This window comes from Cucurbita moschata, unplaced genomic scaffold (assembly GCF_002738365.1).
Source record: "Cucurbita moschata cultivar Rifu unplaced genomic scaffold, Cmos_1.0 Cmo_Scf00036, whole genome shotgun sequence".
NCBI lineage: Eukaryota > Viridiplantae > Streptophyta > Magnoliopsida > Cucurbitales > Cucurbitaceae > Cucurbita > Cucurbita moschata.
Genome location: NW_019268552.1, coordinates 44,170 through 65,202, shown reverse-complemented (window position 1 = coordinate 65,202; position 21,033 = coordinate 44,170). Strand labels below are relative to the sequence as shown.

The 21,033-nt window shown below is 38.5% G+C and overlaps 5 protein-coding genes across 6 annotated transcripts in view; all 5 read right to left on the bottom strand.

The window, feature by feature from the left end:
- The window catches only part of LOC111431377 (glycine-rich cell wall structural protein 2-like), a 1,130-nt gene extending 634 nt beyond the window's left edge, over nucleotides 1-496 (bottom strand). Inside the window, exon 1 of the mRNA XM_023068000.1 lies at nucleotides 163-496. Within this exon, the coding sequence (XP_022923768.1) occupies nucleotides 163-496 (334 nt within the window). The remainder of the gene's footprint in view (nucleotides 1-162) is intronic.
- A 3,840-nt stretch (nucleotides 497-4,336) lies between these two features.
- Nucleotides 4,337-8,974, bottom strand: LOC111431515 (L-ascorbate oxidase homolog). The gene is made up of 8 exons (XM_023068183.1): nucleotides 8,503-8,974; nucleotides 8,245-8,354; nucleotides 7,126-7,396; nucleotides 6,429-6,531; nucleotides 5,997-6,342; nucleotides 5,527-5,892; nucleotides 4,780-4,858; nucleotides 4,337-4,707 (listed from the first exon to the last, which is right to left on the bottom strand). Exons 1-8 carry the CDS (start codon nucleotides 8,641-8,643, stop codon nucleotides 4,495-4,497), a joined length of 1,629 nt encoding a protein of 542 aa, XP_022923951.1. The 5' UTR covers nucleotides 8,644-8,974; the 3' UTR covers nucleotides 4,337-4,494.
- A 681-nt stretch (nucleotides 8,975-9,655) lies between these two features.
- On the bottom strand, nucleotides 9,656-12,510 carry LOC111431516 (5'-adenylylsulfate reductase 3, chloroplastic-like). The gene is made up of 5 exons (XM_023068184.1): nucleotides 12,370-12,510; nucleotides 12,061-12,216; nucleotides 11,822-11,948; nucleotides 10,541-11,336; nucleotides 9,656-10,427 (listed from the first exon to the last, which is right to left on the bottom strand). Exons 1-5 carry the CDS (start codon nucleotides 12,431-12,433, stop codon nucleotides 10,197-10,199), a joined length of 1,374 nt encoding a protein of 457 aa, XP_022923952.1. The 5' UTR covers nucleotides 12,434-12,510; the 3' UTR covers nucleotides 9,656-10,196.
- Nucleotides 12,511-13,346: 836 nt separating this feature from the next.
- LOC111431519 (autophagy-related protein 8C-like) lies at nucleotides 13,347-15,632 on the bottom strand. 2 transcript variants are annotated; one of them, XM_023068186.1, is made up of 6 exons: nucleotides 15,443-15,632; nucleotides 15,255-15,310; nucleotides 14,736-14,791; nucleotides 14,598-14,650; nucleotides 13,937-14,055; nucleotides 13,353-13,832 (listed from the first exon to the last, which is right to left on the bottom strand). In XM_023068186.1, the coding sequence occupies exons 2-6, from the start codon at nucleotides 15,289-15,291 to the stop codon at nucleotides 13,741-13,743; spliced, it is 357 nt and encodes a 118-aa protein (XP_022923954.1). In that variant the 5' UTR covers nucleotides 15,292-15,310; nucleotides 15,443-15,632; the 3' UTR covers nucleotides 13,353-13,740. The 2 variants fall into 2 exon arrangements, with proteins under 2 accessions (XP_022923955.1, XP_022923954.1); XM_023068187.1 differs by lacking the exons at nucleotides 15,255-15,310; nucleotides 15,443-15,632 and adding an exon at nucleotides 14,930-15,128 and having other exon boundaries at nucleotides 13,347-13,832.
- A 771-nt stretch (nucleotides 15,633-16,403) lies between these two features.
- LOC111431518 (probable beta-1,3-galactosyltransferase 2) lies at nucleotides 16,404-18,703 on the bottom strand. The gene is made up of 11 exons (XM_023068185.1): nucleotides 18,556-18,703; nucleotides 18,291-18,348; nucleotides 18,148-18,209; nucleotides 17,913-18,076; nucleotides 17,766-17,829; nucleotides 17,606-17,678; nucleotides 17,379-17,499; nucleotides 17,207-17,294; nucleotides 16,995-17,120; nucleotides 16,798-16,907; nucleotides 16,404-16,679 (listed from the first exon to the last, which is right to left on the bottom strand). The coding sequence occupies exons 1-11, from the start codon at nucleotides 18,678-18,680 to the stop codon at nucleotides 16,531-16,533; spliced, it is 1,140 nt and encodes a 379-aa protein (XP_022923953.1). The 5' UTR covers nucleotides 18,681-18,703; the 3' UTR covers nucleotides 16,404-16,530.
- Between the last annotated feature and the right edge of the window lie 2,330 nt (nucleotides 18,704-21,033).

The window sequence follows — 21,033 nt, the reverse complement described above, 5'->3', positions numbered from 1 at the left end:
CACCACCACCGCCGCCACCTCCTCCGCCACCCCCTCCGCCACCAAACCCAAATCCTGCACCGAATCCCATTCCTTGCCCGTAACCATTACTACCACCACCACCACCACCTCCTCCTCCACCTCCTCCAGCCCCACCACCACCGCCAGCTCCATATCCACTACCATGACCAGACCCTTCTTCAGACCCACCTCCACCATACCCTCCCCCACCGCCACCACCACTACCACCATGACTACCTACACCAAACCCAGCTCCATAACCCTCACCAAAGCCAGACCCAACCCCACCTCCTGAATGCCCTCCACCACCGCCCCCACCACCACCTCCGGCCGAACCCTTGTCAACCGGCCACCCAAAGAAGCTTCCACACCCCCGCCAATACCGGCAGGATTCCTCATTGTTAAATCCCCACCCGGTATCCCCTCCATACCCAAAACTAAATCGACCCAAAACAAGAAGAATAAGACAGAGAAATCTAAAACAAAAATGGGCCATAATTACTGCTCCCCAGATACAACACTAGGAGAGAAGTTGCATGGATTGAGCTGGTTGTCTGTGCCTTATAAACAGGACGCCGCACCCTCTTTCCCCTTTACTGTCCTGTCTTACTCACTCCTAACTTCAATTTACTATAGTGCTGCGCTACCTACCACCATCTTCCTTTACCTTACCTTCCCTTTCAAAAACATCTCAAATCTATGGGAATAATTTCATTCTACCTCTATTCAAAAATATTAACAAAATTCTTGCTTTGTTCATATAATATTCAATAAAAAAATTTAGAATTATGAACCGTTTAATTTAAATTGTTTAATTAAGTTTAAAATCTTTAGTTATAATTAAAAAAAAAAAATTGAATCAATCAAATTAAAAATGGAAGGATAAAATTGAAAGATATTGTTAGATAAGTCGAAGTTTTTATCGAAATTGCTGGGGAGGAGTACACCTTTTCCCGAGGGAGGGTTTCCTTCTGTTCCTAAGTGGGAAAGGTAAAATGAAGGGTCTCGGCTTGGAGGAAACATCTCCGAAAAGGGTTGTTAGGTCCCTCGGAGATCGAAACTCCAAGAAACCAGTTGTCAATCATTAGATTGTTATTTTGGTTTGATTAAGGTTTAAGCCCTTGATTAGCAAGTCTGATTAAAGTAATTAAAAGAAAGTTGGAAATGACTCGCCAACGACCAAATTAAATATTCACGTATATCCTGCGTTGGCAAGTCAAAGTTGCCCAAGTGATCACGTTTTCTGGACTTAGCCGAGGTCAAGATGGTTTGAGGGTTCAAGTACATCGAGCTAAAACTCTTTCTCTCGATGGGACATGAATCTGAAATGGATCTAATCAATTTAAATGGAAAGTATGAACTGGTTTCCCATGTTTCTTCATCTAAATATGGTCAAAATCACAAATTTGGTAGCTGTTTTGATTCTTGTACTTACCCCTTTTAGAATATAAAGCAACAATGGTTTTTAAAATTAATTTTTTAAATCATAATTTATATTTTATTTTTCAAATAACAAAATGTATAATATATTATAAAAAAAAATATGTATTTAATGAAATACTTTATCAAATACATACTTTCTTTATCCTAAAGTAACACAAATATAAATAAATGAAAGAGATCAAGCACAAGCTCCCTACTACTATAGTATCATATTAAATTATCATTAAATTAAAAAATTCAAACTAATAATTAATATATATTTAATTTATAAATATATTCTTGACTTAATTAATTTTTTTTAATACTACCATGTGATAATAACATTAATTTATAAAGTTTATACTTTGCATAAAAAATATTTTTATATTTTTTTAAAATTTACGGATATTATCCCAAGTGTAGAATATTAAAAATTTCAGTGGTTTCATAGGACAGGTGTCATTTAACTAAATATGTTTAATTAAAAAATGGAAATAATAATTAAATAATTAAATTTGGAAGATGGTGGAGTAGGTGACAGAATCGATAGAAAAAAGGGGTAATGAAATATATATTGGCATTGTCACCCATAATCGGAGCTTCAAGCAAGAAACCCATGTGATTTATTTTATAATAAAGTTTTATAATAAAGTCCAGTCTGTCATTCTACTTTATTATTCTTTTTAATATGAATTATATTTATATATTTATGCTAAGTTGATTTTTATTATGTCGCATCGAAATATTGTTCCACCACGACACACAAGCTCGAAAGAACCAACTTCCCATACTTTAATGTAACATATTGTATGCATTTTTATTAGTTCGATCAAAATTAATACGTAAAAATAATAAATATTTTATTTATTGAGTTATATTTAAATTTCGTTTAAATTTTTTTTTTTTAATTTAACGAGACGTTGGACTCGAAATAATTTAAAATGAATTTTATTATTATTTTAAAAGCAAAAACTTCAATGTCAATGCATGAATGAAGAGACTTTGAAAAATGTATATCTTTTTCATCAAATCTTGGCTGCATTGATAAATTATAGTGCTCTCCAACACACACCTAAAAATGTAATCTATTAATGTATTATTGCATGACTTTTCATAATAAATAAATTAATTAAATTAAATTAAATTGAATTAAATTGAAAATATTTTTTGAATTTGAATTTTAAAATGTATATTTATGTTAGAAATCACGACTCTCCATAATGGTATGATATCGTACACTTTGAGCATAAGTTCTCATGGCTTAAACTTCCCTAAAATGTCACGTACCAATGTGTCACTCACACCCAATAACCTTTAATAATTTATATTACACCAGACAATTATATTTAATGTAATAAATGCAGATAAAATTTGTGAAAATAAAATATTAGTGATATGATATATTATAAAAATGTTCTAAACATAAATTAAAATTATGTTTTTTTTTTCTATTTTTAAATGAGTATTTATCTTAAAAAAAAAAAAAAAAAAACATTTTATGGAATTAGCGTACAAAATTGAAATATGTGTTTGAAAATTGATTATTAGCCAATGGGATGTAAAGAATTTGGGTTTTGAGTTTGATTTGAGATAGGTTTAGCTTAACCTGCTTCCATTGCTTTTCATGAATGGAGCATGAACTACTCCCACTTAGGCAACTCTCTCTCATAATATTATCTTCTAGATATGCCTTTTATATATATATATATATCAAGACCAAGCAAGTGTATGGTGTTGGATAACCTCAAAGCCAATGTAGTTTGAATAGATCATTTATTAGGTGTTCAAACGACCGTCAATACTCGAATAAATGAGAGGTATATGAATGAATCGAGACTATATTTGATTGATCTTGAAGATAGGATAATTAAGAAATGTTTAAAATAATTGAAAGTCACTACTTATACCAACAATGTGCCACCTTTGTTTTCGATAGCTCAATCATAGGAATTTTGAATTAAATGTGTTGTTTTAGAGCAATTATATGTTTGGTGACCTCTGGACAAAGCATACTAGGATGACTTGTGTCGGTCTATAGGGATAGTCTTCATTCTTTGAAGTGAGTAGTAGTTAACGTGAACATGTCGCAGGGAATGTCGGGGCACGTTTAGATCTAATTTGACAACAAATTGTTGATGGTATCAAATTGCTTTTGACTAAAACAAATGTTAATTGATATTTGCCTTTTTCATTTGTATTTATATTCATATAGTAAGATTAATGCAATTAGGTGTTGAAAAATAATATGGAATGTGGAACGTTGAAATTCAACCAATTTAGTCAACATAACCAAACATGCCTACCAACTCTTATAACTAATTTTGTTTAGGTTAAATTATAGTTCGGTTCTGTACGGCCCAGATCCACCGCTAGTAGATATTGTCTTCTGTGGACTATCCCTTTCGGGCTTCCCCTCAAGACTTTAAAACGCATCTATTAGGGAAAGGTTTCCACACCCTTATAAATGGTGGTTTGTCCTCCTCCCCAACCAATGTGGGACATCACAATCCACCCTCCTTCAGGGTCCAACGTCCTTGCTAGCGCTCTTTCCTTCCTCTAATCGATGTGGGGCCGCCCCCAAATCCATCCCCCTTTGGGGTTGGCACACTGCCTCATGTCTACCCCCTTCGAGAAACAACGAGAAGGCTGGCACATCGTTCGGTGTCTGGCTCTAATACAATTTGTGACGGCCCAAATCCACCGCTAGTAGATATTGTTCTCTTTGAGCTTTCCCTTTCGGGCTTCCTCTCACGGCTTTAAAACGCGTCTACTAGTGGAAGGTTTCCACACTTTTATAAATAGTAGTTTGTTCTCCCCTCCAACCAACGTGGAACGTCACAATTAATTTTAACCATTTCAAAATTACGCCAAAAACTTTGAGCAATAAGCAAAGATTGCAAGAACTAATAACGGATGGAGGGAAAGGTAATGGGATAAATTTGACTCATGAGCTCAAGTTGAGCACTTTGAATAAGTTATATCCAACAGGAACACTAATCTAAGATCTGCTAAAACAATCATCAATTCGAATCATGTCGCCCATTCGTGACATAGATTATACGATTTCGAAACTTAGAGCGGCCTCGTGTGACGACCACGGGCCCTCCCGCAAAGAAGAGCGTTTCGGGGGATTGGGAGTTCATCTCTGAAAGAGGTTGATGAGGTATAAACCCTGAGATAGAACTGCTGTCCCAAGTACTGCCTTGCCCAACTCTCAGATCTCACATTCCACATTCCTACATTATCAAGTGCCATATAGATAGCAGTCCATGCCCTTGGATACACCTGAAGTTCATCATCTTAAGTTTAGAGATGCATACAGTAATTAGATCTCTCGTGTTTGTACGTGGGAATTACCTGAGTCGTGCAGCGGGCAACGGTATCTCTTAGATTGTATCGAGCTCTGCTGGCAGGAGTCCATTGGCCTCCATCCATCCTGTGATCAAATCCAGCTTCTATGTTAGTGAGACTGAAACTGTAACGGCCCAAGTAGCCCACTATAGCAGATATTGTTCGTTTTGGTCCGTTACGTATCATTGTCAGTCCCACGGTTTTAAAACGTATCTACTAGGGAGAGGTCTCCACACTCTAATAAGGAATGTTTCGTTCTCCTCTCCAACTGATGTGGGATCTCACAATCCACCCCCTTAGGGGCCCGCTTCCTCGCTGAAACACCGCCCGGTGTCTGACTATAATACCATTTGTAACAGCCCAAGCCCACCGCTAGCATATATTGTCTGCTTTGACCCATTACGTATTGTCATTAGCCTCACGATTTTAAAACGCATCTACTAAGGAGAGGTTTTCACACTCTTATAAAGAATGTTTCGTTCTCTCCAACCAATGTGGGATCTCACAATCCACCCCTCTTGGGGGCCAACGTCCGCGCTGACTCTGATACCATTTGTAACAGCCCAAGCACACCGCTATTGTCCGTTACGTATCGTTGTTAGCCTCACGGTTTTAAAACGCGTCTATTAGGGAGAGGTCTCCACACTCTTATAAGAAATGTTTTGTTCTCCTCTCCAACTAACGTGGGATCTCACAGAAACTGATCCTTTGTTTCATCGAAAAGATGAATAAACGAGATGAAATAAGCTTTACCCGACAACAAAAAAGGAGTATCCATCGATATGCCAAGACTGCACGGTATCTTCCCAATTTTGAAACACGATCTCGACGTACTCTCGAAAATTAGAACCCATGACAGATGTCTGGAGGTATGCATTTCCCCAAGTGGGAGTGGTGGGAATGCTGTTGAGATTGAAAACTCCAGGGATCTTGAAATAGTCAGCTAGTTTCAATGGAGTGTCTGCTTGAACAAACGAGACACTGTTGACAGCAAACCTCTGCTTGCCATTAATAACGGGGGCCGAGTTCGCTAGTATTATCGTACGACTCGTTTTGATCAGTCCATAATGGTAGGAGCCTTGCGGATTCGGTCTCGGTCCACTTGCAGTCAGATTCCAGCTGATTGCACAAGAGAATGAAACCATAAGCAATGCAGCCACACAAAATCAAACAATACTATACTAACAAGCAACAGACATGCTAATAAGGAGATGACAAGTTACCGGATGGATCTGGCCTGCTGGAGAGACCAAGCGATCTCGGTGGTCGGGCCACCGGGAACTGGACCAGAAACTTTCTGCCATGAATTGCTGTAGTGAAGAACGGCTGTCGTCGTGAGGATTGGAGACGTAAACCGAGAGGAAACGACGACATAGTAATCCTTAGGAGGCTGATCAGCAGTGACCAAGACAGAGTAGGATTGCCCCAAATGGATGTCAAGAGAGGAATATGTGTTCTGGAGAGTGTGAGATCCTTCTACCTCCACCAGTTTCATCACATGGCCTTGAATTCTGAAGTTAATGGAAGCTGAAAGACCGACATTTGATATTCTGAACCTGTATGTCTTGCCTGAAAACAAATATTAAGGTAACAGACAGCAACAAATGAGTGTTCTTGTGGACTGAGTTAGCTGCAAATATTGATGCTCAGCTCACCTGGATTAACATTGAATGTATATCCATTCCATCCTCGACCGTTGATTAGAAGCCCGTCTGGAGATGGAAGATTACGACCGCTTTCCAGAACTCGTCTCAAAATCTAAGAGAGAACGAGAAACCAGCTTTAACAGAATTTTACATTGTAAGATAAGTTGTAACGGTTAGGAATCACGACCCTCCACAGTGACATGATATTGTTTACTTTGAGCAGAAACTCTCATGGTTTTACTTTTGGTTTCCCTAAAACGCCTCGTACCAATGAAGATGTATTCCTTACTTTTAAACCCATTATCAACCAAACAATCCTCTCATCGAACAAAGTACACCATAGAGCCTCCCTTGAGGTCTATGGATCCCTCGAACTGTCTCCCTTTAATCAAGACTCGACTCCTTTTCTGGAGCCCTCGAACAAAGTACCCTTTGTTTGACACTTTAGTCATTTTTTACTAAAGCTTCGAGGCTCACAACTTCTTTGTTCGACATTTGAGGATTCTATTGACATGACTAACTTAAGAGCATGACTCTGTTACCATGTTAGAAACCACGACCTCTGCAATTGTATGATATTGTCCACTTTGAGCATAAGCTCTCATGGTTTTGCCAAAAGGCATCATACCAATGAAGATGTATTCCTTCCTTATAAACTCATGATCAACCCCTTAACAGTAATATGATTAGGGCATAGAATGCTTACATAATGATTGGTCTTGAACCAGTCACCAGCTAGCACGGTGAAGTCGCCTGCAGGAGGAGCAAAAGGAACGGGAATTCCGGGTCGGCTCCAAATTCTGATGCCTCCAAATGCTCCAGCTGCTTTGTGAAATGCTGTTGATGGGAAGTAGAAGTAACTGCCAATTTGGTCCTTTGCTTGTAGAACATAAGTGAAGTTCCTCAGTGGAGGGATAGCACAAGTAGTCCCATAAACTCCATCTTGCCATGAGTTCCTTCTCTGCTGTAACCCATTCCTGCACAGTTAAATCCACAACAAATGCTCATATTTCCTTCTCAGAATCCTCCGATCTTATCCCAAAACAAAGATGTTTTGTTCTTATGTAACGGGACAAAATGAACAATATCTAATTCCCTTATTTTGTCGAAAGTAAAAGAAAACGAAACAATATAATGATTTCTTCACCTTACAAAGGACCCATCAGATTCAATGCAGTTCAGATCAACAAAATCCGTACACCATGCAGACCAAGATTCAAAGATCATAATTATGCCTTATTTTAGCCATTAATGTGGCTGCATATGGAGCAGCTTCTTAAATAAATGAATAAAGAGGTTAAAATCTAGCATATGAACACTAAGATCTACCAAAAGATACCTGCTAGTGGAGAAGAATATTTTAATCACACAGAAAAATAATTACAACAGACCAGATTGTCATTGACTAATATGAACATCATTTAAGGTTGCTTTAATGACACACACTTGAAAGAAGCTGCAACCAAACAAGAACAAGAGACAGACAAAAGTGATTAAATAGGATGTTTTCTTCACAAGATTTACCAAAAAAAAACATCCCTCATTTCAAAAAGTCAAGACTTAACTGCGCTATAACTTAGATCTAGAAAAATTGGATGCAGCGATTTAACCTTTGCCACTCTCAAATGAGAGTAAATGAACATCATCAGCAGAGTAACAGACAGGAAATTAATGTCTGTTGGCCGTGGTTTCAGACAAGGCAAGTATCCCAGGTCGAGAACTCCCATGATTTGGGTTCAAACTTTCATGCAGTTTCCCGGGAACCAAACAGAAAGCTTCATAGCATTATGCTGATAGAAAGTATAAATATAATTAGTAATTTTACCAAGAAATGAGAAACGGCTCCTTGAGATAGTTGTACACATTGATAATCAAGTTATCATTCGTAACAGCATCGATCTGAGGCCCTGGGAACTGCCCATTAATCAAGATTGCCTGCAAAATGTTCCCCACAACAACCAATAAGCTCCAAACTCATTCTTTTCAAGATGCCATATTAAGAAAAAAACAGTGGTTTTTGAGAAAAGAAGACAAAAAATGTGAACTTTTAGCTTGAAGAAGCAAGCTGAAAGAAACAGAGCACCTGTTGCTTAACTCCAAGCGGATAGATAACACCATAAGTGACTTTCCACGTGAAAAACCTATATGGGTTGTCAGCAGTAACCTCATTAACAGCAAAAAGAACAAAGATTATGAGAGAACAGAGTACTCTGTTTTCCCTCATTGCAAAATGGAGCTTGAAATCAGCTGAAATGAACAATGTGACAGATCTAGGAGAAAAAGGGATTGAGAAAAGAAAGGAACCAAAAGGGTTGCTTTCTCTATCTCTAAATGTACCGAACTCTCTCTCTCTCTCTCTCTCTCTCTCTCTCTCTCTCTCTCTACAATTTTGTTTTGTGGTGCTTTGCCTTCGAATAAGGAGAAGTCCGCCTTGGATGTTACCTAGAATGCTGTGTGGAAGGCTTGTGAGTTGTCAGTGTTATAGTTCAGAACCGTAGGTGATGTAGTGAAATGCGGAGGATGGTTCTTCCAATCATCACCGTCAATCTCAGCTTGAAAGGCGCAAATGGGTTTAGGCAATGTTGAAATGAATGGCCGTGATTGCGTTGACAAATACAAGTCATGATTATGAAGACCAGCTGCATTTACGAAGGTTGCCCCTCGCCACGTGCAGGTTGGATAATACAAGATTCCTCTAATACTGCCATTTAACAGTGAACTCACCGTCACGGCCTCAGGGGGACTACACACCGCCGCCGACGCCGCACCTTCTCAGATATTGAAATGCTCGGCCGGTAGTCGGTTCCTCTTTCCCGCGTCAAGGTTAGGAATCATGACTTTCTAAAATGATATGATATTGCCTATTTTGATATAACCTCTCGTATATGACTAGCGCAACTAGCGTAAGCTTTTCGTTCTAAAATGATATGATATTGCCTATTTTGACATAATCTCTCGTATATGACAAGACAACGTTAATCTCTCTGAAGACGGAGCAAGGATGTGGGGGAGATTCTTGTGAGAAAGAGAAGAAAATACTCAGAAACTAATGATATTTCGTTCAGTGGCTTGTATAGTTAAATTAACAATACGAAATCACATGCAAAGGGAGTAGAGACCCATGTGATTGTGTCGGGTCAAAGCTCATTCATTGGTTGGGTAAGAGAATTTCAAATAAAATTTCAATCTTCCATTTCAAAATGGGGAAACGCCGTTTTAATCGAACATAGAAAGAGGGATTTGAGATCTGGAATATGATATTGGATATACCCTGATGCCTGTATGCATACAAAAGCATGCATTTTGAAGCAATGCAAATGAAGAAAAACAATCCAAGCTACAAAACTAACTACGAAAAGCTCACGTTACAGGCTGCTAATTGGCAATACAGGGCCCATAATGATCACCGGGAAAACAGGGTTACATAATTAATAACAAGGCATCAAATTCAATGCCAGTGACCAGAAACCAGCAGGCATTGTTTTGGTGGGTTTAGAGTTACATACATAAGAACATGTTCGTGCCATTGTTTGTCACAGCAGAGGTATAGAACATGGTCGAGCTTCGAGATCAGGACCCAATGCCCTCTCTCGGCTCAAGAAAGATGCCCAAGCTTTGATTTTTGATCTCGTCTTCCATCGCACTGGTTATTTTCCTTCCTCAGGCTAGTACAGAATCCAACACAAGATTGGAGCCCGTATGTATTTTCCCTTTGTTAATGGACCGTATTAGGATCTTAGGACTTCTTTTGCTTATGTGAATCTGAATCTATACATGTCATCGTAGAGCATTCACAAAAGCCATCAACGAGTCAACATCCCTCTTCTCAGATGGGTACTTGATTGCTTTAGATGAGTGTTTGGGGAAGAAGAGTATTGTGGGGAACGATCCTAGCTGCAGCTCGGATTTCGCGAACTCCTTCTGCTCACCGTCGGCTCTGAACTTCCCAACTTTCACCCCACTCCCTGCCAACTTCTCACCCAATTCAACATATGACCCTTCCATAGCCTGTACAAACTCGCCCAAAAATGTCAATTAGTGATGAAAAAATGTATATTCTACTTTTTATTGATACCATTACGATTATCAACTGAAAAGTTTTCGTGCAAAATGATTTTTACCTGGCAGAATTGGCACCATGGCGCATAAAGAACAACAAGCCAAGGTTCTTTCCGGTTCCCCAGCCTGGCCAAGTTTTCTATTCCTGTTCTGTTCAGGTTCACCAAATTTTGGGAGATGAAGATGTCATTAACTGGGGGAGTTCCATTTCCATTGCCATTCAGTTGGGGAATATCTCCTTGTTTAAGATTTCCTTTGTGAAGACCGCATTCCTTGGCCTTGGAATCCTCCCACCACCATCTTCCCTCTCTTTCATGCTGCCATGGAAGGACAGGCCTCGTGCACGGCTCACACCCAATTGAGACATATCCTTGAGAATGCAAAGGGTTCACAGGCACATTCATGGTCCGCAGAAAGTTCCATATGTCTTTACCATCAACATTGGCCACTGGGTTCCACTTGATCAGGCTCCCAATGCCTCCATCCAATCCCTCGAAAACAGGATCAACTTGAACAACTGGAATTTCAGACCTAGTTCCAGGAGATTGATCTTTCCTTTGTCCGGTGATCCATGCTCGGAGTCCCTTTAAAGCCCTCCTCAAAGGCCTCACCTTCCTCACTCGACAGCACTCCTGATGGCCATCCTCGTAGAATGAAAACAACCCTTTGTTCCGAACTAAACCCTGAACTTCAACAGCATCTGGGAACATATACTCTATATGGATGCCATAATGCTTCTCCACTGCATCAAAGAATTGGTATGTCTCTGAATTCAACCTCCCTGTGTCTAGGCTAAACACCCTAAATGGTCGGCCAGTCAAACGAGCATATTCAATCAATGCAACATCTTCCGCGCCACTGCAGTGGATAATTTTTGTTAGACGCTTTGTTAGTAAGAGGAGCACAAGGAGATTCTTTACAACTTAACTGACCAAGAATCAGAAACCAGATTCTTTGCTAGTAAATTCTTGTGGAGGATGAAGATTATTAATACCATTGAAACTACAATTCAGTATCCAGAAAGATCATCAAACAATCAAAAATCTAATATTATTAGTTCCATTATGCTCTACTACCATATACAGCTGATCGTAGATAAAAGATTATGAAAAATGGAAGAAATGGTCGCAGGTGGCGTAAGAAATGATATAAATACACTAGCAGAATCCGAAGCAATTAAGATTAGGTCAACGATAAATAAATTCAAGAAACACGAATTTTGTGGTACTTACAGACCACAGATTCAATAGCACAGCAATTTCAAATTTCATACATTTGGGATGTGATGTTCGATAATAAAAGCTATAGACACACTTTAATCAAATGACAGAATAAGAACACACCTAAATGCAATTGCAATATCGTTGCCAAATTCCTCGAGGGCTTGGTCCATTATTTCCAGAGGGGAAGCATTTTCAAGGTCTTTAGCCAATCCATCGTAGTCTACCGTCTCAGCTTTCTCTACCACCTCTGCAGATCCAAGTCCAAAACATCCTCATTATCCACACCAGAACATTTTTTTACACAAATTCCGGAAATGAAGTCTAATTGGAGAAAAAGAGAAACAATTAGATAGAATTACCGGAAGCAATGGTATTCACCGCAAGAGGCACAAACAAATTATTCCGTTGAGATTGCGAATTAATAGGCTTCATCCAGCATCCTCTTCGTAAATAATTGACTCCAGAAGACGAAGCGTGCGGCCAATTCAACAGCTGAACAGAACCAATTCGTGGAGCTGCGAATCGAAACAATACGTACAATTAAGAATTAGCATTGTACTCAACATGCAGCTGTTCAAAGCATCATTCGAACACATAAAGAAAATCTTAACAAAAATCTTCAGCTTCGCTACATAATGTAAACGTGGGACTGCATTTGTGAACAATACCTTTAGCATCAGAGGAAACAGCAAAATGCAGCAAATTAGAAACAGAAGAAGCAGCAAGCGCCATGAAGGATCAAAGAATCTTGCTCGCTCTTTCGGTTGCTTTTCGAATTAATGTAATTCTTCGTCTGTGATTTCTTGCTCTGTAAATCTTTAGAACGGAAGTTTAAATCAAATTTGATACATTGAACCTGGACGGAATTTAGGTATCAGAGGATCCTGAACTTCTTGTCCAGGTGGCGCGTGTTGATTGGTGCAAAGTCCATTCACGTCGCTGCATCGTACGGTAACGTAGCAATCTTTAACCGACGCAGAACGACATCTCACGTGCGTAGTCGATTTCCATTTTTCCGCCGGAGGTTTTTTAAATTAAAAATTTTAAGTTTTAAGTTTAAACTATAAATAATTAAATAAAAACTTTTAAAATAAATTTGGTCTCATATTTAATTTTTTCAGTAAAAATGGAATATCAATTTTAACCTTAAATTTTTAATTTCTTCAAACTCCACCTCGCAATTTAGATAGACATTATAATCTTAATCCTAAATTTTAAGAAAGTTTATAATTAATAAAAAATTGTGCATTCAATTAACATAAACATTGTACAACATAAAATTAATAAAAATTTAAAGAAAACGGCAATAAATCTATATATTTTCTTAGTGAAATTAACCTTGGCAAACTTATTATATAGTTAATTAATTTGTGTATTTTTCAATTTTTTGTGGGCTAAACTTAGTTTTTTTTTTTTTTTCAAAATTAAAGTTTATATGAATATTTGACATAATTCAAACCGACATAAACGACTTTAACCATAAATGTGTATTAAGAGTCAAAAGGACCTATGGAACATAGTTTAATTGACCTAAAATATGTTTTATTGATTGTCAGATGCTCGAAACACCTAGTGTTGCACCTGAAGAGAAACTCAACTTTTAAGCCATCAGTATGAGAAGCAAAGCCATTAAAATTACAGAGAATCACCGTGCAATAAGTTTAATCGATTAGTCGTCGTTGAATACTACAATTCAGTTCCAATTCCCGTCCTCATCGACTTAAAACACTAGATTATCCTGAATGATTAAATGTCGCTAACATTTTGATGAAGCAAACTTGAAAATAAAATTTCCAGAAACATCTGATAATTCCATGGAATAGACACTGGTGAATTTGGACGTATGGAGTCTCACCAAGCAGACAACCACGTTTGTTTCTAGTTGGGGCGGGGGAGAACACCAACAAATCCAGAATCCAACACTTAAATTAAGTCTTAAATGGCGCTAACATTACTGGCAAAGGGAAAGAAAGAAGGCAGAGAGAATTTACAGCTTTTTAAGTTGTATTTACAGGGAGATGAACTTTGATTTGAAGCAATCAGAATCCAAAGGTGTTCTCCCCACTGTAAGTCATGTAAAGAAAACCATCTTCATCCTTGTTTTCTTCATAGATTGCTGACATCAAAGCAGCTGTGGCAATAGAACAGATAATATCAAACAAATGCAAATCCAAATGCAAATTCTTCAGGCTACGCTGTGAAATATATATGAAAAGAAACAGAAATCCAGCTAACCAGTTGGAGGTAGCGTGTTTTTTATAAAGATGAAAATTGCCTTCTCTGAACTAAGCTTAATCCTTTTCCGGATAACATAAACAAACTGCCCAACAGTCAGATCAGCAGGGACGAGGTACCTGAGAGAATTATATAATACCATTAGAGTGTTGTATTTTGCCCACACCCAGAACCCAATTATGTTCAATCGAACTAGAACAGCCAAAAGCCAAAAGTAATGGGTAATTCGTAACAGCCCAAGCACACTGCTAGCAGATATTATCCTCTTTGGACTTTCCCTTTTGGCCTTCCCTCGAGGTTTTTAAAACGCGTCTGCTAGGGAGAGGTTTCCGCACCCTTATAGAATGTTTCGTTCTCCTCCCCAACTAATGTGGGATCTCATAGTTGCCCACCGTGTATGTTCTTCCTATCAAGACTAGAACAAAAATAAGCCACCACCAGGACACTTAATATCTGTCGATGATCAAGACCATACCATGTACCATCTTGATCTGCAATTTTTATGGAAATGAAATAACAAGCCAGCACCAAATCATGTAAACCAAGTTCTGGAATTATAACTCAATTAGAGGCCTCCCATTCCGGATTCATCCCAACTCATTTTAGTTAAGAAGTCCAATTTGAACTGATTTATGTATAATCAAGTCATTATGGAACTTACTTCTTCTTATCTATCTCAGGAATGTCACTCCTTTCTGCTTTCTCCACAATCACCTGCAGTTATTAATTCATATTAACAGAGAAAAATTGAAGTGCATGCCGTGCTTAACACTGTATCATGAATGTTTAACATTCTTACGGGAATCCTATCCGGGTATTTCTCCCTGATGCGAACAGCTTCAGCTTGTCTCCTTTCTAGAATATAGGAGAATAGTTTTAGAACAAAATAAAGAAGATGCAAAAAATGGGTGGAAGTGACTTTGATCAATTGTCGCACTGAAACAATATCAAAAGGAGGCTGAGAGAGCGCAAAAATCAAAAGACTGGTCTTACGATCAACCCCGGAGAACCAAACGTACGGCGGAAACATGATTTCACTATAAGAATCCTCAATTACAGAGTTCAAAGAAACCCTTTCGCAATAATAAGAATAGTCCTAATTTAATACCGACGTGGGAGGGGTCTTCAGTCATGAGCGCAAGGGAAAAAATCCCAGAAATGGATAAAGCATCAAACATCAACAACCCAAAAACTTAAACTAAAACGCAAGTAATCAATTAAGCATCAAAAGTACACGAAAACTGACATGCGACATCACAAGGGGGAAAACGAAAGTTCAAGAAATGGTCAAAAGAGTCAAAATTGTCAAAAGAAAAACCTAGAAGGTGTTCGAGCTTGAACGAGCTTTTAGCCATGGCGAATCTCAAATTTTTTCTGCGAATTCAAACATCAGATCGTTACAACTCAAAATTTGATACTCAGAAATTCAATGAAAACAGAATAAAAAAACAACGACTGCACAAAACTTAATACGAATAACCATGAACAGTTCTGTAAACAACATACCGAGGCAGAATCGACGCAATCAGTGCCTAAGATAACGATTGGCAGAGCCAATTAAATGAAAATGGCGAAAGTGACAGGAAAATCAAGTCGGCGAGAGATCGATCATAAAATAACGGCCGAAGACTTGAAGACGAAGAAGCGTACCTGGCTTTCTTCTCAATTCCCCCACGTCAACCCAATAATCTCTTTTATATCAGATCCGAATATCGGATTGCTTACACAGCATGCTATTCCAGTAAGCCAGGCCCACCTAAATTTATTTAGGCCCATTATTTTCAAGCCCAAAAACGTGGCCCGAAGTCTTTACTCAAGCCCAACAAGAAATGAAGCCCGGCCCAACTTCACTCCCCAACAGCGAGCTACATTGACTGATTATCTTGTTTATACATATCACTCTCTACCAAACAAATATTTAGCGGAAAAAAAGTAACTTTTACATATGAGAATGTTTTTATTGTTTTTATTATTATTATTTTTTTTAATAAAAGTCTGTTGAAAAAAAATATAAAAATAATACAGTCATTCCAGTAACTTCTAAGCATATCTATACAGCCCAAGTCCATTACTAACACATAACGCACTTTTAAAAGAAAGGTTTTGTTCCCCTCTACAACAGATGTGAGATCTGGGCCAGCGTCCTTGCTAGCACACCACTCGATGTCTAGCTCTAATACCATTTATAACCGCTCAAGCTCACCACTAGCAAATATTGTCCGCTTTAGCTCGTTACGTATTATCGTCAGCCTCACGATTCTAAAACACGTCTATTAGGGAGATGTTTCCACACCCTTATAAGTAATGTTTCGTTTCTCTCTCCAACCGACGTGGGATCTCACATCCCATGTCGAGTTTCAGGTACATTTTAAGATTAAACGAGTACTTTTTTATGGTTTACTATAAGAATATTCACAATTGAGCTATGCTCGTTTTGACGTTAAAGCGATATTCATTCAACCGAACGCTGTTAACACATGAATCAAAAGATATATCAGAACAAATTCAACTTAGATTCAAAGGCAAACAAAAAAATGAGGACAGTATTTCAGTATAAGTTCTTCAAATGCATAAAATCCTTGTTTGTTGAGCCTTCAAAAGCTTGAACTCCATAAAGAAGTCTCATTTTCAGCACACTTCTGATGAACTTCACTCATCCTTTCAACTGAGTTGCAGATCCCACTGCATCTCCAATCAAATGAAGCTACACAAGCTTCACCTCCCAAAGCTTTTGCCTCACAATCTACACAAACAAATGCACGAACCAATGAAAAAGAACGTTAAGAGCCTATTTGAAACGACTTTCTAAATGCTTAAGAACGTGTTCGTAAGTACTTAAAACGTCCCGGCTACAAACTCACCGAGCGGGGTGCTACAACACAGTTTCTTATCATCCACCTGCTCCACATCTAAACCAATCAACCAAGATCCTAATGAAACATCTTCATTGGCATACTTGTGCAGCACATCCCTGCAGGTTGAACAATGAAATCGTTTAATCACGAGCGAAACTGCTTCGAAACGTTTTTCGTGCTTTGTAAGAACTTCTAAACTTAACTGGTTGCGCGAGATGTAAGTAGCCAAGTCTTTCGAGATTGCATATAACTGTCCTGTAGCATGACGGAAATACAAATTTCCCTCGTCCCCGAATCGTAAATACTCCGGTTCGTGGTACTTTACTCCTCTATACCAATCAAAAGGCATTGTGAAGAACAAAACTATTGGTAATAATTTGTGTTTTCTAAGCTAGAACATACAAGTTATGCTTACTTATTCGAGAGTACCGGTCCGGACTTCATACAACCGATGTAAACCCGAGGCTTATTACGATGTCCTACCAGAGTTGTTCCGAGCGCACCTGTTGTAGATAAAAGGATAGAAGCAGCATAAACATTCACTTGACAGTTCAAACAGGAAGATTGTCTGAATGTCGTCGACTCACCTATGTTCACATGGATGTCGTCGTCGACTTTGACGTAAAACTCGGCATCCCACAAAGAAACAGCTGTAGCAAAGTAAGTTTTCGTCTTGGCCGATAATTCGAGGTAGCCTTCGACATGATTCTGCTTGCAACATTTGAACAAACATGAACAAAAGTTTCATCAAATACCACATTCTGATCTTTGATTATACTCTTCAACTTAGAACATTGATTGAAACAGGTATTACCAGTCTCAGGAAGTCTCCATGTTGACGCTCCTCCGCGTCGAGCGACATATCGAGTATACTGCCAGGAGTTGCGCTATCAACCAAATATAAACCATTTGCTGTGATCTATTTGTCAAAGTTGTATAGAACTTAACAAGAAAATCGTGTGTTCTTCGTTTACCTTCGACCGATAACGAAACGGATGACTATACCTTTCTCTTCCTCCAACTTCTTTCTCTTATCACCTAGCAAGATCAAATTATAAACATTACTATCAGTTCATGCAGATGATGGAAAAGTCACCGTAGGATTTGTGACATTAGCAGACCTTGTGGCATCCATGTTGCACGAACCGAATCTCTTCGTTTTCGGCTAGTAAAAGCTGTATTGATTCCTACAACTACTAGATACTTTCTTTTGGAAGTCGGTTCGTGATCGGTCGTTACAGCTGCAAGTTTCGTCTCCAGATCCGAAATGCTCCTAGCAAGTGTCCTGCATATCATACATTTGCTCTTAGGACACTCATTAAACCAATTTGAATCAAGCATCAGCATGTTACTTACTGAATACTCAGCTGGGATCTCGAAAACTCCTCTCGCCTTGCACCAGATGTTTCGGTTTTCGCCTTGTTGAACAAAAAAACATTTAGTTTCGTTCGATTCGTAGATTAAAGAGAATATAATCAAGATATATATGAATCACTAACAAGTTCTTGATCATAAGATTTCAGTGCAACACCATTAGCCATAGGCACTATCCACAACCTGAAAAGATAATACTCATTAACATGAACAGCTTCCAGGTAAAATTAAACCAAATTTTACGGTCCTAAAAACACGATCGAACGCAATCTTTGCGGTAAAAACCAGTTGAACAAACAGATTTTCAAGTTCTTAAAATGTTCTTCCAGCAAAAGCAACCAAAAATGTTGCTTAAAATGTTGAAGATAGGCTGTATTGACAATATTGTACCTGTTTGTAAAGAGCATGCCAGCACAAAAGCATACAAAACATAGAAAAAAGGCCCACTTCCTAAATAATACATATCTTGAAGCATAGTCCAATCCAATTCCTTCAGCTTTATTCTTCATATACATTTTTGTCTGCCCTTCTTTCACCTAAACTTGCAGATTATGCAGCTAAGGAGAGAGGTTTGTGGTAAGAACGTGAAGAAATATGTGAAATTCTTGCAGATTATGCAGCTATGGCTATGGCTATGGGCTTGGCTAGAGCTGAAAGTGAAGATCTGAACTCACTTTCAGCTCAAATGAGTATGGCTATGGCTATGGGTTCGGTTATGGCTCAGAATAGAACATGAGGGCCTTTTTAATAAGCTTGTTTCACAACATTAATCATGTAATAAATGAGATTAGAAGAACTGAACCCTCTTAAGTTTTGGAATTTAACTCATAGATTGACCAATTAATTTGGAAGGAATCTTGAACCGTTTTGAAATTAATGCACATAAACACTGACCGTTGAAGATCTCTCTCTCTTCATCTTCCTCAATCCATAAATGTTGCAAATTTGCAACCTCAGTTCTTGCAGAACTGTTCCCGACCAAACACAGAGTTAACTCCAAATTCTAACCTTAATCCCCTCGGAAGAAATGTTGTACTGTTCGCGTTCGTGCTAGCAGATATTGTCCACTTTAACTCGTTACGTATCATTGTTAGCCTCACGATTTTAAGACATGTCTACTAAGGAGAGGTTTTCATCACAATCCACCCCTTGAGAGTTAGCATCCTCGCTAGCATATTGCCCAATGTTTGAGTTTGATATCATTTGTAACAACCTAAACCCAACGTTAGCATGTATTGTCTATTTTAGTCCATTATGTATCGCCGTCAGCCTCACGGTTTAGAACACGTCTACTAGGGAGAGGATTTCATCACAATCCACCCCCTTGGGTCAGCGTCCTCATTAGCATATCGCCCAGTGTCTGGGGCTAATACCATTTGTAATAGCCTAAACCCAACGTTAGCATGTATTGTCCGTTTTGGCCCATTATGTATTGTCGTCAGCTTCACGATTTAGAACACGTCTACTAGGGAGAGGATTTCATCACAATCCACTCCGTTGAGGTCAGCGTCTAATACCATTTATAACAACCTAAGTCTACCGCTAGTAAATATTGTCCGTCTTAACCCGTTACGTATCGTCATCAGCCTCACGATTTTAAAACATGTTTGCTATGGAGAGATGTTCACATCCTATAAAGAATGCTTCGTTCACCTTTCCAACCAACGTGGGATCTCATTATGCTAGTCATTTCAAATCCAGGAAAGAAAGCACGTCTACTCGGGAGAGGATTTCATCACAATCCACCTCCTTAGGGTCAGCGTCCTCATTGGCATATCGTCTAGTGTCTCGGTCTAATACCATTTATAATAGCCTAAGTCTACCGCTAGCAAATATTATCCGCCTTAACTTGTTACGTATCGTCGTCAACCTCACAATTTTAAAACGTGTTTGCTAGGGAGAGACGTTCACACCCTATAAAGAATGTTATATATCGTCGTCAACCTCACGGTTTTAAAACGTGTTTGCTCAGTCTCGCGGTTTTAAAACGTGTTTGCTAGGGAGAGATGTTCACACCCTATAAAGAATGTTTCGTTTACCTTTCCAATCAACGTGGGATCTCATATTTCCAAACCCGGGAAGAAAAGCTAACAAATTTGCACATGAAAAGTAAGAATCTGCAGCAAATATATCCATGGATTTGAGTTCCCTCTTTGACAATGACAAGAACACTCAGCACAACATTTACCTCACCCTTTGATCTTTCCAATCCACACTGAGTTTTCAGCATAAGATCTGAATCCATGAGGGACTAAAAATCTAAATCTGGGGAAGATGAACCTTCCTTTTCAAGGCTTTGCATCAAAAGACAGAATAAAAAGGAACATAGTTAGAATTTAGAAAACAAGAACAGAATCTAATTAGTGCTCTTTCAACATGAGATGAGCTGAGCTGAGCTGAGCTGATACCCATTTCCCACTACCCCCAGCTTTTCAAAGCTAAAAACAGAGCAAATCGAGGGTCCCTCATAGAAAGTGGAAACCATTCCACTTTTTTAACCCTTTTTTTGTTTCAACATTCACAAAACTTTATGATCCAAAGTGATTAAGACGAACTGGAAAGGATATGAATGAATAAGACTGAGATGTTTAGCGTTTTGAACACTGAAACTGATGAAGGGAATTCTGAGCAATATGATGGTTGGTTGGTTGGTTGGTTGTTGGTGCCGGGAAAAGGGGAAGGCTTTTGGTGATGTTCAAAGAATCTGAGACTGTGAGTCAGGTCTGAGAGATCAAAACGACATGGTTTTGGTATTGATACCAAGGAAACAGGAATCTGTCCACTGGAAGAGGAGCAGGATGATTGTTCCTTTTTTTTTTTTTTTTTTTTTTTTTTTTTTTTTTTTTTTTTTTTTTTTTTTTTTTTTTT